The sequence below is a fragment of the Phaethon aethereus genome, assembly GCF_964289735.1.
Source record: "Phaethon aethereus genome assembly, chromosome: 4".
NCBI classification, from domain to species: Eukaryota; Metazoa; Chordata; class Aves; order Phaethontiformes; family Phaethontidae; genus Phaethon; species Phaethon aethereus.
In genome coordinates this window covers 51,360,762-51,378,625 of record NC_138578.1, presented here as the reverse complement: position 1 = coordinate 51,378,625, position 17,864 = coordinate 51,360,762, and the positions used below count along the sequence as shown (strand labels likewise).

General features: G+C 39.9%; 1 protein-coding gene across 1 annotated transcript; it reads right to left on the bottom strand.

Annotated features, from left to right (window-relative positions):
• Positions 1 to 553: 553 nt before the first annotated feature.
• Positions 554 to 17,617, bottom strand: ASAH1 (N-acylsphingosine amidohydrolase 1). Its single transcript, XM_081999565.1, has 14 exons — positions 17,460 to 17,617; positions 12,317 to 12,363; positions 12,033 to 12,123; positions 10,715 to 10,801; positions 9,640 to 9,718; positions 8,669 to 8,743; positions 7,807 to 7,852; positions 6,224 to 6,368; positions 4,963 to 5,017; positions 4,675 to 4,756; positions 3,940 to 4,071; positions 3,592 to 3,715; positions 2,988 to 3,044; positions 554 to 2,274 (listed from the first exon to the last, which is right to left on the bottom strand). Exons 1-14 carry the CDS (start codon positions 17,577 to 17,579, stop codon positions 2,185 to 2,187), a joined length of 1,230 nt encoding a protein of 409 aa, XP_081855691.1. The 5' UTR covers positions 17,580 to 17,617; the 3' UTR covers positions 554 to 2,184.
• Positions 17,618 to 17,864: the final 247 nt, after the last annotated feature.

The window sequence follows — 17,864 nt, the reverse complement described above, 5'->3', positions numbered from 1 at the left end:
CTAATCTAAATCATGCTGCTATGTTGATTTTGGTTTACATAGGTTCAATATTCATGACCGAGATTAAAAATGGACTCTGGCAGTACAAGCATGCTAACATGCTTCTGCTTGCATGCTTCAGTGCAAAAAAAATCAGCTGTACAACTAGACTAGCCCTTTTTTTTAAATGTGATTTTAAATAGTGGGATGCTGTCTTCTGTATGCTCTCAATGCGCCAGTGCTTTATACCCCTTTGAATTTGCTGTGCTACTACAGCCATTGTTCTATGGCCTAGAATATAATTTTCTTTAACGAGAAGCCATGTTTCTTTATCAGCTGCTGAAGTTATTTGGCAAATAGCCTTCCTTTTGTCCCTGCTTCTTCCAGTGTTGTTGGAAGAAAAGCTGTTATGGTTTGCTGTAAGCTCGTAGCCTAGTTACTGAAACAAGGGATGATTAAAGGTTATCTTTTAGTATTTCTTATAGAAAAGGAAGCAATGATAAATAAAACTTAGCCAGTCACACTTGGATGAAAAGTTGACTTTGCACCTCAGATGCATGGGCAGTAACTTTTTTCACCTTCTGTAGACTTCTTAGTGTTAAATTTGCAATTATTAAAAAAAAGTAACTAATTCTAGTAGCCTTTACTGTTTGGAACAGAACACCATAGTGCCTCTGTTCTGAACTTCTGCACAACACTAATACTGTTCCACATATCCTGGATATCAAGAATCCCATTGTGACTGGATGTCACAAACTTGAAGGTTTTACTTAGAATGCCTCATGCAATACTGTCTCTGCAGACACCAAAGAGACAGCAAACACCTCCTTTACACCAGTGGCAACTTTAAATTCATGGCTCAATGGAAATATGAGCAGCACCTCTTTCCCAGGGTGGTTAAGAAAAGATTACAAGTGAATATATATATATTTTTTTTTTTTTTTCACCATATATACCAGCCCCTAAACGGACTCTCCAGTGTCTTCTCTTTGCGTGTTAAAAAACGTAAGAGTTGGCACTGGAAACTAGTCCCAGCAATTCAGCCAGCGACATAGATAAAACTACTGCCTTCTACATTATCTGCTTCCTAGGATATTAGGGTGCCTGTACTTCTTCTATTTCTAGAGGACCTTTACTTTCTTAATTTGAATTCCAGACAATGGTGTAGTCTGACTTGGCTTCCTTCCACCACTTCCCAAAACCAACCAACCAACCAACCATAATCCCCCCAAACAACCCAACTGCTATTAGTAGTTGGCTACTTGCCATTACAGTAATAGCTTTAACTGTCAGTTTAAGAAAGAAATCGGTTTTTCAGACACTGTTAAAATCAGCCTATTTGGAAGTGAATGCCCTTTCTGCCATGTGGTATGTAAGATGCATGGTGACTTCCCCTGAGGTATGAAATCAGTGCATGTGTACTTTGGTCAAAGAAAGTAGGTCTTAAGAGTATTTATTGTATTAGTGTTTATTTTTTTGAGACAACAGAAAAATCTGTATTAAATTTTTTTTTTTTTAACAGGCCAAGAGCAAGCTTCAGCAAAAGATCTATAAATCAGCAAAAAGACATTCTTTGGCTCAGATCTCATTTTTGATATTTCCCTAAAGACCTTGTTTCTGTGGCTACATATGACACTTGGTTGGTTATTTTATAATAGTGCATCTTTAGTACATAATAGTGCAGATATATCCTTGTATTGGACCAGAACACTAGCAATTAATCTTAAGTCCTTAGGAAAGAACAACAGAACTGTACTTTCCCAGATGGCCTTCTAATACCCAATTCTTTTTCGTGCTTGGTAGGTGCCATTTTAACTCATGTGTGCTTTAGAAGTATTTTAATCTTAAAAAACCCCAACCAAACAACAAAAAATAACAAACCCACAAACCAACAACATACCAAGAATACTGTCAAGACTGAAGAGATCTAGAGCTAACTGCTGAACTCATTTGGTAGAAATGGCTGAAATCAAACCAGACATTCATTAGTATACATTTCTCATCAGCAGAACAGCTGATCAGGAAGCAAGAAAGTCCAACGTGAGACAGGGTCCTCCATTGTTAGAAGCTCATTGACTTTTCTATATAGCCATTAGATTTCTGAAGAAAGGAGTTAGGCTGAGGAATCTTTTTCAAGAAGTATTTTTTTTTCTTGAAGGACCTCCAATTCAGACAAGCAGCTTCCAACACAGGAAAAGTACAGGACTACCAAGGACTACAGGGATCTGGGCATTCCCGCAGGTAAGTCTCTGTATGGCCTCCATACACCTCCATCAGCGTTGTGCACACAGTCAGCTAACAGGCAGGTGGGAAGAAGAGGAAAAAGAAAAAACCCAAAGAAACAAACAAACAAACAAAAAGAAAACCTCATTATAGTAATTAGTGAAAAACTATCTCTCATACTAGCTAACAGTTCAACTAAAATGAGCATTTATCTTATTTAGTCAACAACATGCAATTACGAATAGCTTGTGTCCTCAGCCAAGTGAATATAGTAACTAAATTTCTCATTCAAAAACTCTTCTCACTCCTTTAGTCTCTTTTTTTTTTTTTTTTTTTTTTAAACACCAAAATCTCAAGTTCAGACTAAAACATCTTTGGCTGCAAGAAGAATGTGACTGTAGCATGTGTAAACCATGAGGTATATTGACTTGTTTCATGCTACTTATAAGGGCATGTACCAATAAGGCATGTACCACAGGTTAATTCAGGTTAGAAGTGTCCTTAAAGATGTCTGTAGTGCAAATGCTGCATCAAACTAGAGCCAGCTATGAGGAAATGGCTCAGGCTACTTGGAGCTTTAAAGCCGTAGGGCTTTTGGAAAACAGCTATTCCAGCAATTACATTTTTCTTTTACAAAGTAACATGTAATTTGTTTTGGTTTTATGTGCATGTTTTCACCTAAAAAAACCCTGAATGTACCACTGTGACCTCCTCCTTAGAGGTACAGTAGTTAGTGGTTTGCCACCTAACCCACAACTCTAAACCTGCAAAAGTGGAAGCATTACCTTATTGAGGACTGGCTTTGTGGAGAGGACATCATAAATTGCTGGTAAGGAGATGTTCTGAAAGAAAATAATACACTGATGTCAATGGACATTAACCTCTTAGTGTAAATGCTGAGAACTGTAACTTTTTTACTGCTCAATTATATAATAAGATAAAGCTTTAAAAGTACATCTTGAGATGAGAAGAACATGGGTTGCAAAAACTTGAGCAGACCAGATCTCAGTACAGCATGGGACACTTGAGTGCAGTGTTTGCTGCCTGACTGTGTGTGTTTGAAATTCACTGGTGATAAAACAGCTCAGGAAACAATGAAAACATCTCTCAAAGTATCTCCAGGTTTATCCCCTGCATATGCAGCCACAGAAGATGCTTACAGGAAACCTATCTAGATGAAGAAAAAGCCTAAAACTAAAAACCATTCATGTGAAGAGTCACGTGGTACTTTATTACCCAGAAGCACAGACAAATTGTCACAAAACCATTAGCCACTTCTGTCATTACAGCTGTGCTTGCAAATGCCCTGAACGGTCCTGGCTGTGTTAGATCAATACTGTAACTTGGGAGTTTCAAAACAGCAAGGTGAGGTATTTGGAGGACGTTTACCTCTTGCATTGTCTGGTTCAGGCATTTCATTGCAGGTGTTCTACGATTATCCAAGATTAGCGGAGGCTTCCAGCGATCGTAGTTTGTTTCCAATACGTACCACGTGCCTTTCTTGGTATCAAGCCTGGAAAAGAGGTATATGTTTGTGTTTTGCTTCTCTAAGCATATAGTAAGTACGTATATAGTATATACTATATACAGCTGGATATTTTTAGGCTTGCTGTGGTATTTTTCAGTTATGCTAAAGAAGTGAGTTCTGGCACAACAGAAGTCACAAGAAACATAGGACAGAATTATTGGTGGAACCTGTCCTCTTCTGGAAGACTGAGTCAGGTCAAGCATACTCACTCCCAGATATCCAGCGTAGCTGTCCTGGAACGAGTTATCACACACCCTTCTCCAGAATTTTTTCCACCCAGTATAAAGTAAGCTGGAGCCAACAGTCTTGTTTTTGCCAGTTTGTCTTTCGCATCCTGGTAACTGCAGATAACAAAGTAGTGTTGAACTATTAAACACTATAAATGGCTCAAGTACTGAAGAATGAGTTTCACAGACCCAGGAAAAGTTACACCTCTCTCCACCTTTCATGCACGTATAAGGAGATTGTATCACAAAGAAGGAACACATTTAAGCAAAGCTCCTCCACTCTATACTTAAAGTATGGTTGTTGAGAGGTGCTCTTTGCACTTTTTCTACATTTAAAACAGCAACAAAATGATGACATGCTGTGCCATAGTCCACCTAATTCATTTAGTGCACAAGAGCTCTGTTTCTTTTTTCTTCCTATAATATACTACACCTGTTGGATGTGTTCTGATGCACAATGCTGTTACGCATTCAGATACCAACAGGTTCATTAGAAAAAAAGTAAATCTGAGAAAACAATTTGAGGAGTTTTAAGAGATCACGTGTGATGCCTCCCCCCCACCAGAGTACCAGCAAACCCAGAGCTCTTTCTTTAATGTTAAGGCTTCTAGGAAGATACCTGTATCATTAGGTAGTAAGCATACATCTACAGTATTCATGCCAGTTGAAAGCAAAGCAGATCAAAGCAGCAGAATATTTAGAGGGCGGGGGGAATACCTTGTAGCATTCTCTAATACTGTTCTCGTAAGAAAACCCATCCACATACCATCTCTTCTACCAAGAAACCATTCGAAGATACCTGCAAAATATCACTGGTTACAATAATTTGTTTTCAGAAGGTTCACTCATGCTATTCTAACTTTCATAGCCTTTAAAATGAACTGTGTTTTATCTTGCTCATCTGGAATCTTTTAGCCATCTGTGTGCCTGTTTATTAAGGTAACTGGTATGCCCAAGGTCTGGAAAACTTGTACAGAAATAATGAAAGAAATAAGCATTACTCACCAACATAACCACCATCAAGACTGAAACGCTCATTCATTGTCAGAGTGAACAAGTCCTGAAAAGCATGAAACAAGTCAACCTTCATCCATCACCAGCCCATTAATATCAGTAATAAACAGGAGGCAGCACTGCAATTTACATAAGAATTGAGCTTCTTCTTGATGAGACTCTTCCCCTTTTGAGTAATGGGCTGCAAGATCAAGCCCATGTGGAGAACAACCTAGTTTATCACTGCCTAAGTAGAAATGATAATTCATAGTCTTCTGATCTGGCATAGCAATCCAGCAAACCATGCTTTTATGCTAAGCAAGTCAAGCCTGTAGCCGTTTTTCTCCTAGTCCTTTTTGCATCACTGAATTACCAATGTTCCTTCCCCTGCTATATGTAACCTTATCCTCAGACCTCTAAATACTATTCTAGTTTGAAAGCAGATTTTTAAGTTCCAGTACTAAGTACACAGTACACCCTGATATGTTACTGCCATTCACATGGGCATGCAGCTGTACACAGTTCAATCCGTGCTACCTGCAACATGCAGTTCAAACTACTCAAATCCCTGTCTTCTCTAACTAGTGTTTCTTTCAGAGGAAAGTGGAATTCAGCTGCGCTGGATCATTTTCAGAATTGACTCTTCCCAATTTATTTGACCAGAAGACAAAAATAAATTGATGCAAGGCAGGGATTTATGCCAGAAATGCTCTACTATGAAAAGGGCCACCTCTAATAGAGGATAAAGACAGAGCATGTAGAAAAGGAGGAGCTGTTGTAAGTTGGAGACCCTGGTATAGTTCTGTACTGCTGGTTTTTAAGATGCAAATAAAACCCAGATTGCAGGTGCCTATATAAAAAAAAAGATCTTGCAATGTAGGACTCCTTTTCCAAGAAGGATTGGAAAAAGAATTAAAATAGCACAAGTACGCCATTTCACCTCTGGGATCATGGCAGTATCTATCTGCTAGCAAGGAACTCCAACCACTTGGGCACTTTGTATCCACTCCTGTTCATATTAAGAATTCAACATTGTTTTTAAGAACTGTCCAAACATAAATACTTAATATAGGCAATCTCCTTTTACAAGCAAGAGTACGGCATTGTTTTCTTTTACCTTTCTTTAAATAACTATACTGTGTACCAGAGCAATTAAGAGATCATTTATTAAAAAAACATCCCAAGGCAGAGGATGAAAGCGGGAAAATTTACATCCTAAAGGAAAGTCTGAAGCATTATTAACAAACTGACAAGCCCCACTCCCCATACTTACTGGTTTGACTCCTGACACCATGCCTATGTATCCTGCAAAATTTGTAGACTTGAATACTGTTTTGTTGTTTCTCTGGAAGTCCAAGTTTACCACTATAGGCTTCAGTTCCCGAGTTAAAGTCCAGGAATTATTTTTAACATCCCACCTGCAGAAGATGGTACAGCATTTGAAACTTCCCTCCCTGAGTAGCTTTAAAACTTCCCTTCACAGCATGCAGATTTCCTATGTGTGATGCCTGTCCTCTGATCTTATTCGGGTCAGCCAACACCACTGCTCAGTAAGTTACCTGAGCAGCACTAGCAAGGGACAACTAGGAAGTCTAGACGCATAGGCAGTCAGTGAAAAGAACCAAGTTTTGTTCCAACCAAGAGCATATACACTACTCAGCAGTAGACAGCACCACCACTGCAGCTGGTCTGTTTTGAACACACATAACTTTGTTCTATTCCTGCTGGCAAAGGGAGGCCGTGATGAGTACTGCCTATGATACCAAGCCTACTGTATCCTGAGAGCATGCGTAGCTTGTTCTGTAGCAGAATGAACCTGTTCCCTCAAATTCTTACTTTTCAAAGGGAGAAACAAACCACATACTAGTGAATTTACTCTACCGAAAGGGAAATTCCAGTTTGTAAAATAAGCCAGAACAGTTTGTAGGCAAGAGGGTGCTAAAGAACACTTAGCAGACCGTTAAGTTCTCTGGAAACAATCCAGATTCTGGGAACAGCTTTGAAAGTTGCCTTAATTTTCAGGGAGCATCTTCCTAGTATTTCTGACAAGCGAGAAAAGATCAACTCAAGACAAACCAAAGGACAAATGGAGTCATAGTTGATAACATTTGAGTTTTTGATTGATAGGCAGTTAAAGAATTTTAATGAAGATGGACATTTAAATTCCATTTGGGCATTGAAAGTCATCTGGATGAGTGACATTACAAAATATACTGGGATAATAAAGGCAAATACTGAACTACCTGATTACAAGGTATGAAATGAGAACTGAAAGAGAATCTAGTGCTGGGCAGCAGACTACAGAGTTTGTATCCAAATGAATGATAACGTTAGATCAGTGGAATACAAATCACTGGCTTCTGAGCAGAAATGATGGTAAGTGCCAGTAAAGCACAGTAGAGTAACTAGGGGGATAATTTAGAAAACAAAAAAAAAACCCCAACAGAAAAACAAGCCCAAATCCAATCCACATTTCACTTCATACATGAAAATTGATGCTTCTGTCTCGTCACGTAAAGAACAAGATATACCATGCTCAGACATAAAGGTACATGGAGCATTCTTTGGTTTGAGACAGTTTTAACTGGAGCTGAGAAAACACTAGAGTAACACTGAACACAACTGTTTTACAAAGTCATTCCCAACAAGCTCGGAGTAGTTTGACGTAAGATCAGCAGAACAATCCTTTTGTTTGTTTTCACCTTTTTTCACAACATGCAACACAGAATTACTTGCCACAGTCCTACCAACATCCAATTCGTCATTTAGACTCAAAGAGTGCACGCTGAAATTTCAAGTTCAGCTAGCTTTTTCTTCGGGTTTAAAAAGAGAAAAGGCACAGGTTTAGGTACTTACCCGAGAAAGAGTCCAAAATCCAAGTTTCTGGCATGGTACAGCTTCCCTACATAACAATTAATCAATCAATAAATCAGTAAATATTTCCAAAGAGAGAGACATAAATTTCAGCTTAGAAAACCAGGAAATGAGTAAGCAGGAAAAATACCTGGGAAAGTAAGCAGGAAAATACCATTGTCTTGTTGCTCTTTTCATAAACACAGAAAAATGGTGGGTTTTTTTGAATCAGAGAAGCATTTTGCCATAACTGAAATCAAGTAATGTCATAAACTGCTGTCCATCTCAGCCTCAGATACTTCCCACATTATCTTAATGCAGTGGTAATACCTTGAGCCCTTTGTGAGCCCTCTGAGAATCCCTCAGAAATTTCCTAAGCTGGAACAGGTGCAGACAAGGGCTGGAGAACTGAGTAAGAGAACAAAGAGTCTGTCTTCTTAACAGACTATCCATTTAAGACTTAACAGACTATCCATTTCCTCTAGCACCATAGACATGCGATAGCTAGAAACTAGAAGCAAAACGGGTTGCACTAGAATCCTTCACGGCACTGAGAAAGTATCAGGTGTCTGGCTGGTGTTTCTTTCCCCTGGAAAAACAAATGCCACTTATTAAAAAAACCTAAAACCAAAAACCTCCAAAAAACCCAAACCCAAACCATCTTGGAAAGTATTTTTTCCTTTTTTTTAACCTAAGACACCTGTGATCTCCTACTCCCTTCTCAAGGAATACCTTTTTATTATCACTGCTTTTAGTCTCTTCTACTAGACCTTCTTGCCTGCAGTTGAGAAGCACTATGTATAATTGAGGTGGACCCTCTCCTACGTAAGAAAAAACTATTAAACACTATTCTGGATTGCATTACCTGTTTTATCTTCCGCCACTATTGATGTACATACAGTAAAAATTTCATAAAAGATGTTAAAAATAACAATTTCCCCTAGAACAAAAAGAAACAAAATTCAACAGTGTGAACCTTTTGCCATGAACAGAAAAAAAAAATTGTTAGAAAAAAGCATACTGCAAAATTCAGCATTCTATAATATTTCTCTTAAGAATTTCTGTTTAAATCTCATTTGATCTTTAAAATGACTGGTTAAGCAGAATCAAGAAAGGCCAATAGAAGGGTCAGAATCCCCTGGCCTTCTGCCTTGCCACAGAGAAAGCTGACAGTCATTGCTACATGCTCCTCTGGAAACTTCAAAACCAGCTATAAAATTCACCTTAAACAAGAAAGCTGCTGTATGTCCCACTATTCCCATATAAGAGCTGCTGACTAGCAGCAGGTGTACTGCTCCTGCATGAGGGAAGCAGTGGAAGCAGGTCTATGGACCTTCTCTGTCTCCATTCTGGTAGAATTCAGTGTCTATGTCTCACCTGGAATTGCATTCTTTTGCAGAGGTACAGGAGGATGTGGCAAGGATCACAAGGGAAAGCAAGCACAGCATGAAACTGAGCCTTGCCTTCTTGGTATGTCAACAGCAGACACACAGCTGAATAGGAAATGAATGAGAATCAAGAATTCCCCCAAATTTTGGTGCACAGGAGCTGAACTCACTCCAGTTCCCAAAACTCAGGATCCAGAAGCTACAGAGAAGCTCTACAGAGAAGTTCCAGTCTGATGAAAGGCTTATGTGATTTATTGCCATTCTCCTCTAAAATACCGCTTCCATTTAGTGTGAGATGCAATTTATTCCTTTATCTACTTAATTAATCATTTATTTGTTAAAGTCACAGATGACTACACCTATACTGCACCTTGGTACACATACTAATTTTAAATGAGTCTGGACTCCTAGTTTTCCACTACATTAACAAAGTGTTGAAAACTATTACCCAAAGGAATCCCAGATGAATTTGCAATCCCTTGGAGTTCTTCATTGAAAGGGTAAGGAAGCGTGGCGGTCAGATGAGCCTAAAAGGAAAAGTTTTGTATGTTGTTTGTGTAAATTAACACTATTTTGTTACCTAAAACAAACCTCTCTCCAATAGGTACGTCTTTCTCACAACTATTAACTTGAGTATTTAATTCCTCTGCAGCCGGTAGAACTTGAGGATGTTTGTAGAGTACTTGGAAGAAAAGTACATACTTAGGGACAGTAAAAACTATTACTTATCAAAATATTGACATGCGAGCAATGGAGATTAGCACAGCATCTTAATTATCATTAGCAGCCATAGACATAACAGAGTGACGTAGGACTCTCACAGGTTAAGAGCTGAACCGGAACTGAGCTTGACATCAGTGTTTAAGGGAATCCCTAACTTTCACACACTGGTATGACTACCTATGTATGCTGCCTTTATGAAGCCCCACTCATGCACATAGGGATACAAATGAAGTGTGGCCAGCATGACCTAAGGCTGCTGTAAATTAAGATGGGGACAGATTTGACCTTATGCTGTCTCTAGCGCTACACTGTTTTCTCCTGTCCTGATTATATGCCAAAGCCTATTTTAATCAGAACTAAATTATTTTTTAAGATGAGGCCAGGTCAAAGTTGCCCCTGTAATAAGACATTTATTACAGTTTCAAAACCTGATTTTATTCTACTGTTTAAAAGGAGTTGAACATGGCAAAGAGAATTTCAATGAAGTGTTCTGCTACAGTGACTAAGTCACTAGCACATATGTCTAACATGGCTAATCCAAACTTGAAAAGATCTTACTATTAGAGGAGGAAGAAACACATGCATTTTAGGTTTGATGGTTTCAGAATAATTCAGAGTAGGCAAGAAGGCAAAATTTCACCGAGAAGGCAAAATTTCAGAGTAACTCTTCAAAACAACATTATTGTTCTGGAGGTGGAAGAATTATCACTTGTAAAGTCCTTAATTGCCAAATTTAGTAGCACTGTAATGCTGGCAGTCAGAGCATACAGTAATAAAATAATTAAGCTGAGAATACTTACTATTTTGTTATCCACTATGTCAACAACTTTGCCGCTGGGGAAGAAGGTATTTGCTATATCTTTAATATTCTGGACCACAGTCTTCAGCTAAAAAAAAAAAGGAGGGGGGCTTTTATTGAGCATAAGATCATGAGCATAAGAATTACTAGAATGCTAACAGAACTCCTTCACATACTTTTCAAAAAACATTTTGCTGAAAAAATACCTATTTAAAGAAAGTGCTAAATGTGGTGTTCTTGATGAGAAATCACCCCCAACTTCCCATTAAAGAGTCACTCTTCAAACTTTCTACATTCGCTTCAAAATGTCCCTCTACAGAGAAAACGAATTACAGGAAAAAGCCATCCTCATCTTCTGCTCCTTTGATCACATTTTAATACTCTTCTATCTTTAAAAACATTAATTAAAAGCTCTTTGCTTAAGCACTGATGTTCTTGAAGCCACAAAGACTCAACAAATTTCTTGTAAAAGTACATGTTTTCCATTTGCGACATGTGAATGGCCACAAATAAGAGTTCCACTCTATGTGTTCTAAATCCAAAGTACGAGAGATAAAACTGTTCAGAACTTAAGGTGCAACCTGAAGCTCACAACGCCCACTGGCTTAGATGAAACTTTTAAAATAAATAAGTAGTAAGTAGAGTTTGTCTGGCTTTCAGAGCTGAAAGGTCAAAGTCAGCAGGGATATAGCAAAAATCCCTGGCCCTTTTTGAGAAATTAAGCATTACTGAATTAAATTTTCAGCAACCTTCAGAAGAACAGGCTGAAGTAGTCTGAAATAGTAGTCTGAAACAGGCTTGAGTATTTTTGAAATTATTTTTGCTGTGTAAACACCAGTGCTGCAACCAGCATCCCTGAAAAGGGCAGGAAGTTCTTCATTTCCCCCTCACCATTTCATCATCTCGTGCAGTGTTTTGAGAGAAGCAGGGATGTGCAGAGGGGAAGGGATGCTGCCTCAGTTTCACTTCAGTTTACTGAGGCTGTCCCTTTGGTGCACTCCTGCCCCTTCATTCTACATCACTTCATGACTAAAGAGCTTTAATAAGTAAAAGCCTGCTTTATGACACACTGTGTTTTATTCCTCTAAGTCCCAAACATCGGTGCCCCTACACTTGCTGCTGCTAGCAGTTGAACAGAAAAAAGTTTTACTCAAGCAATTATTTTAGTCTAGAATCATGTTAAAAAAGTCAACTAGCAATATTATCCCTTTCAGAGAATTTTAGCACAAGTATTCCTTTCCAAACCTTTTATCAAAATAAAAGGCCACATGCTAATTTTATACCTGCTAAGCCTCAAAGCAAGCTCTGCGTTTCCATACCTCTGTCTTTTTGTCGTGCATCAAGTTATCCCATCTTTTGCTGGGAGGTAAATCAAGATTTATGACATATGTGGGTACATTCCCTTTGAACCTGAAAGATAAGTACCAGAGTTCAAATTTGAAGACGGCTTTGAAAAAACATTTGACAAAATAGGTGCTTCCCACCTGTAACTAGCAATTTTTGGACCTGCAAAAGGAACAAGGTACAAAAAATCCCAACTGTTCAGACTTGCAAATCACTAGTTTTCTGTAGTTTGTTAGACAAGTTGAATCAGATTACTTACGTTGGTCCTGAAGGAGGGTATGTTTTACTCCTGCACTTTTCTCCATACTGTAAAGACAGTGAAACATTACTATTAGCTTCTTTGTTAAACAACTTTATTATTCTAGCAGACTTAGTTGTGAATTAAACCTTTAGGACTAGCCAGCTGATTCAATGAATGATGATTTGATAATAAGAGTCTTGGGACTTTGGAAAGGGTGCAGAGGAGAATACAAGAGGTAGGCGACAAACGGCAACTTCCCTATGCTGTGTGACAGACCTTCAGACAACTTGCCTAATGTAGTCCAAGGCAAGCACAACTTGATGATAAATATACAAACCCATTTTCACTCTGTGTGATTCAACGAAGAGCACTTCAAAAGCATATTCTTCAGACAAGTTCAGAAACCTTAAATCTCAGTATGGACCAGTTTGTTCCATTCATTCAATTCATAATCTCATTTTATAGCGCCATTTGTAATTACGCTTAGTGTTAAGCTTCGTTATGTAGCTAGGGCAGAGAAAGCACACTGAACTTTGGGCAAATTACTCAGCTGGAGGAATGAGCTACTGCATGACTTTTTATTTAGTATGGAAAAGTGCTGCTGAACTGGTACTAAATATTATGAGAGGTGCATTTCAGGAATATAATCATACCTGTAAGCATGGCTAGTTACAAATGGAGGTTTGAGAACTATATTTAGGCGCACTCAAAGTGAATGCAAGGGTGTTTTCCCAGCAATTGCATAAAGCATGCATATACATACATAAACATATGCATATACATGCCACAATTATAATTGCATGTTTTACCCAGTGAAATACAAGCAAATGCCTACTAGCCACACTTGTGCTTCAAGCCAGTTGAGAGCAGACCAGATTTGGTCCCCGAGCTATCTGAGCAGATCAGTAAGCTCCAAAGAGCACAGTATGTCCCACTAGGAAAAAGGAAAGGTACACCTGCTATTCCTGGAGTCCATACAAAGGTCTAGTGTTTGGCAGACAGAACAGGAACAAAAATTTGTAGGGATCCTTCCACCACTTCCTCCACTCCCCACCCTCGATTTCCAATATATATTTGGCTGTACTAATTAGGATACTTTACTAGCGTGTCCTTATAATGCATTCTGGCTCCAGTAAAAACTGAGATGATCTCCAGCAGCTATGTATCTGGGACAAACAAGCTAACTAATGTCCATGTTCTCTTTGGGCTATTCACATGATCTCTTTTTAATGCATTAATCTAGAAAACACAATGTCTTACACAATGCCATGGACTTTAAACACTGGCATAATTTGTTACAACTGGAAACAGGAATTTTAAAGTGGGATTGGTTTCTGTGTGTTATCATGTGTTTTCTTTTTGTATTGTTTCCATCAGCTGGGAGAAAGCATGAGATGAGTTTTGGTTTTCCTGCACGCGAGATGAAGGTATAGAACCAGCAGCTATGTGTTTCCTAGATTTCACTGCAGTGCAGTTATAGCCTTTGCATAGCTGGAACAATAGGTCAAACACAAGAGGCCATTTAATTTTCAAAATGAGGAAGTTTCAAAACAAGCAGGGTAGAGAAGGATATCAGATGACTAATTAGGCAACAGAAGTCAGAGGCTTCATGCAAAGGCAAGCAAATACTGAACAGTATTAATGCAATTGTCTTGTGAAATCTTCCATCCTGCAATACTAAAACCAATCAGGAAAAGTGACATTACATATACAACCTACTGCAATGGAGGCACGGATTTGGACCTTCAGGGAATAACTGAATAACTGCTGTCAAAATATGCTTCTGGACAGAAAAAGACTGTAATAAAAAACTATCCGAAATGGATGAAAGCTCAGTTATCTCAGTATAGCCATGTGTACACAGAGGAAACAGTAGCAACCATGCAAACTGATTTCAGAGGATTTTAAGTGATGTTCCAGCTGCTAAATGTTAATGTCACTCCTGACGCTCTCTCCTGAGATTTTAATCTTGTATTTGAAGCTATTTTTATCTTCCCAGCCCTTTGCAACCTAAGCCACAAAAGAGGTGGGGAAAGTGACAGTTAAAGGAAGAGTTAAGGGAGGCATACAGAGAAAATGTTCCCTCCTTAGATGTCAGTAATTTCAGATTTTTCACCTGTCTATGTATAAAGCAAGCTAAAGAGACCAATAACCCCCAAAACAACCTGTACATCTTCCAAAAGTGCTAGTATTGAGATACCTGAAGAAAGCCAAGATTATAACAGTTTCTTTAGGTAAACTCTTATGTAGTGGCACATACAGAGTAATTTAAAAAGATGTCAAGACAACCAGAAAACCAGAAGTGTTTTGTGGTGTTGCTTTTGGTTTTGCTTTTTTTTTTTTTCCCACAAAGTGGAACATAAGAATTGTTACCTTTTGCAATCAGCTAAAGACTAACTGGAAACTTTTCTGACAAGGGAAAAGGAAAAAAAAGACACCCAAAGAATTTTCTTACAGCAACAGAAAAACCACCAGGCACTTTCTATCACCAGGCTGAAAAAAGCAGCTATGAAGTTACTGCTGTGGTCAGCGAGATCCTCCCCTCTGCAGAGGCGTGACACTGGACAAGGAACAAAAAATGCTGTCTGAGAGAAGCAGGAGCAGCCCTCCAGCACGAGAGGATCGCCTCGAGATTCCAGCATGACAAGCCAGAGGTGGTCTCCTAGAAAGAGCCAGCAGGAGCTGGCTCAAACAGGAGGTCATCACTATAAATTTGCTTTTCAAACATGCATTGAACCCACTAGAAGGAATACAGTTATTCTTGAATGGTGATTAAATGCTCTCTCTTTTCTTTTTTTTTTTTTAAATTGCGTGTTAGTAGTAGGTTGCATATTTTGATTATCTGATGTATTGCTGACTTTTGAATTCGCACATAATGATACAAAAATGGATGCATGGTAGCATAGGATCAAAACACTGAAAGAAAGCAGACAGTGGAGAAAGAGAACATGGTATGAGGAAAGGTGGAAATAATAAGAAAAAAATAGAAGTAGCTTTGAAGATTTATATTATGACTGATTGCATGCAAAAAAAAAAAATAGAGCAGAACAGGAACCAAATAGCTAAAAACTGTCAAGATTAATTGCTACCTGGAAAAAAAAATCAAGTAATAACAATCATTCACTGCAGTAAAGAAAATTAACACACAGTTTAATGTTTGCTGGGTAAATATTTTAAAACCTAGGCTGATTTCATTAATATGAAATAAGCTGAATGTAGTTTGTCCGGTCTAAAGAATGCCAGGACTTTCTTTATTAGACTCAAAAATATTTTTGAGGTGGACTATCTCTGGCATCCTTCCTTAATATTCAGTCTTTCTCACCTTCACATTTAAAAATAAATACAAAATGACCTCTTTGAACTATGAAATGTGATTCCATAGTTTAAGGACATTGCATTCAATCTCTTTCAGACAAAGCAATCTGTTACATTCAGCATCTTTTGGTCTATGAACTCTGTGGTCTAACACATTTTTCTCTCTGCTCCTCTTCCCTTACAGGACAATGCCAATCATAGAACAGTTTGGGTTGGAAGGGACCTTTAAAGGTCATCTAGTCCATCCCCTCTGCAGGGACATCTTCAACTAGATCAGGTGGCTCAGATGCAGCACTCCATCATGCTGCAGCAGTCTCAACGCTGTTCACCTTTCTGAACATGGAGTACTCTTGCAGTGCTGAAGAAATGGAGACCAAGCCAATTTAAATTGCAGCTCGGACAAGAAGTTCAGTACGGTTGAGGGGGCGTAACCAAAAGCTAAAGGGACTGACAGTCTGCACCACCGAGTCGTAATTTGTGGCAGTCACTTCCATGTTCTTTGTTAACAAAAAGAACCCAACCAGCTGTACGTAGGAAGACAACAATCACCATTCATTCTTCAGCAAATGATGCATCCCAGCATCTGAACTAAAAATAAAATTTCCAAGCCTGATATCTGGCTGCACAGCAGCACAACCTGCAACCTGGACACTCAGAGGATATTGTGCAAGTGCGAAGATGTACCACGTGCAATCAAATGCAAAATCAAGCTCTAATGATAGACTTTGCTGATAGCTGGCACTTTCTCCCCCACTCCACACCCCAGGAAGCTTTTGGCTAAAATTCTGAAGGTGTTTTAAGCTGGAGCTGCCTTATAGTATTGGGAAGCTGCTCTTGGGTGCACAGAAAAGGGCCCAATTCTGTGCAGTCAGGACACTAAGGGAACATGGGTCACCTAGCTGTCCACAGTCCTTCAAAGCCTTTCCTGCAGTTCTCCCCTCTCCCAAAACCCATACTCATTTTTCTGAAATCAATATAATTTGCTAGCAGAAGTCTCAGAGCAAACACAAAAGAATATAGGAAGTAGTATGTTCCCAAAAAATGTAAAAATATATTGCAAAAGAATATTTTGAAACCCAGGGATATTTAAAAGCCTGTCCTTTTCACAGAGGATGAGGCGATCCAGAAACTGAAGAGATGAAAGAGAGTTTCGCTGCTTCAGGAATAAAAAATACATCAGGAAGCAAGAACAGCTGTTCGCATGCCCAGGAGGTGGAAGCCGGCCTGTGCCAAGCAACATCCCCGCTTCACAATTCCACCAGAAATTAAACACTTCACCGATTCAACTAGAAAACCCTACAACCAACAAACGAAAAATGACAGCCCAACCCCACCTGCTCTCCACTTCCCCCTTGGGTGAAGCTGTAGCAAATACACGAAGCAGATTCAAAAGCATACAGATTTTTAGCAAGACCTGCTTAACTCTCCTTTTGAAAATCATTGCTTTGGTGTAACGCGACAATATTTACATTATAGAGGTGTATGAAACTGAACGCAGGAATGAGCAAAGGACTTGTAAAACACACCCGATAAACACCAAGACTTGTAACTGCGGCCACGGCCGCGCCGGTTGCCAGAGGAGCCATTTCAAAGTTACCAAGTCCGTGAGGGCTGCGAGACGCTACCTCAAATCGACACGCGTGAATTTAGGGAAAGGCTGGCCTCCCGCGTGGGGAAGAGCTGTAGCGGCCGGCTCCCCTCACACCCAGCCGGCCCGCCGGCGCCCCGCCACCCCTCGGGCGGGGCCGCGCCGCACTCCAGCCCGCCACCTCTGCCAGAGAGGGCCGGGGGGTTGGGGGCGATCCCATGGGCGCCCTTCCCTTTCCCTCACGTCGCCAAGGCTCACCGGATCCGGCGCCCAGACCAGCTGCGCCACGACAAGCAGCGCGGCGGGCGACAGCAGCGCCCGACCCGCCATCCTCCTTCCCGGCTCGGCAAAGGCGCTTCCCGGTGTGACGGCCCACATGACACCGTCCCGCCTCTGTCAGGGGAGGGAGGAGGCGGCGGCCCCGGCCCTACTGCCGCCGCCCAGGCCTTACCGCCGGTCGCTCCGGCCCTCCTTTCTGTTTTTAATAAAGCGGAGGACTCGATTTTCAGTCGTACTTCCAAAAGCGGGAAGTTCCGCGCAAGAAAAATCTGACATAAAAGCGCCTCTCTTCAGGAAACGCTAGGAGCAAACGCGTGGCACGGGGTTTCACTTCGTAAATACTGTGATTTTTTAAATGACTCTGCGTCCTTGGGAGAATTTTAG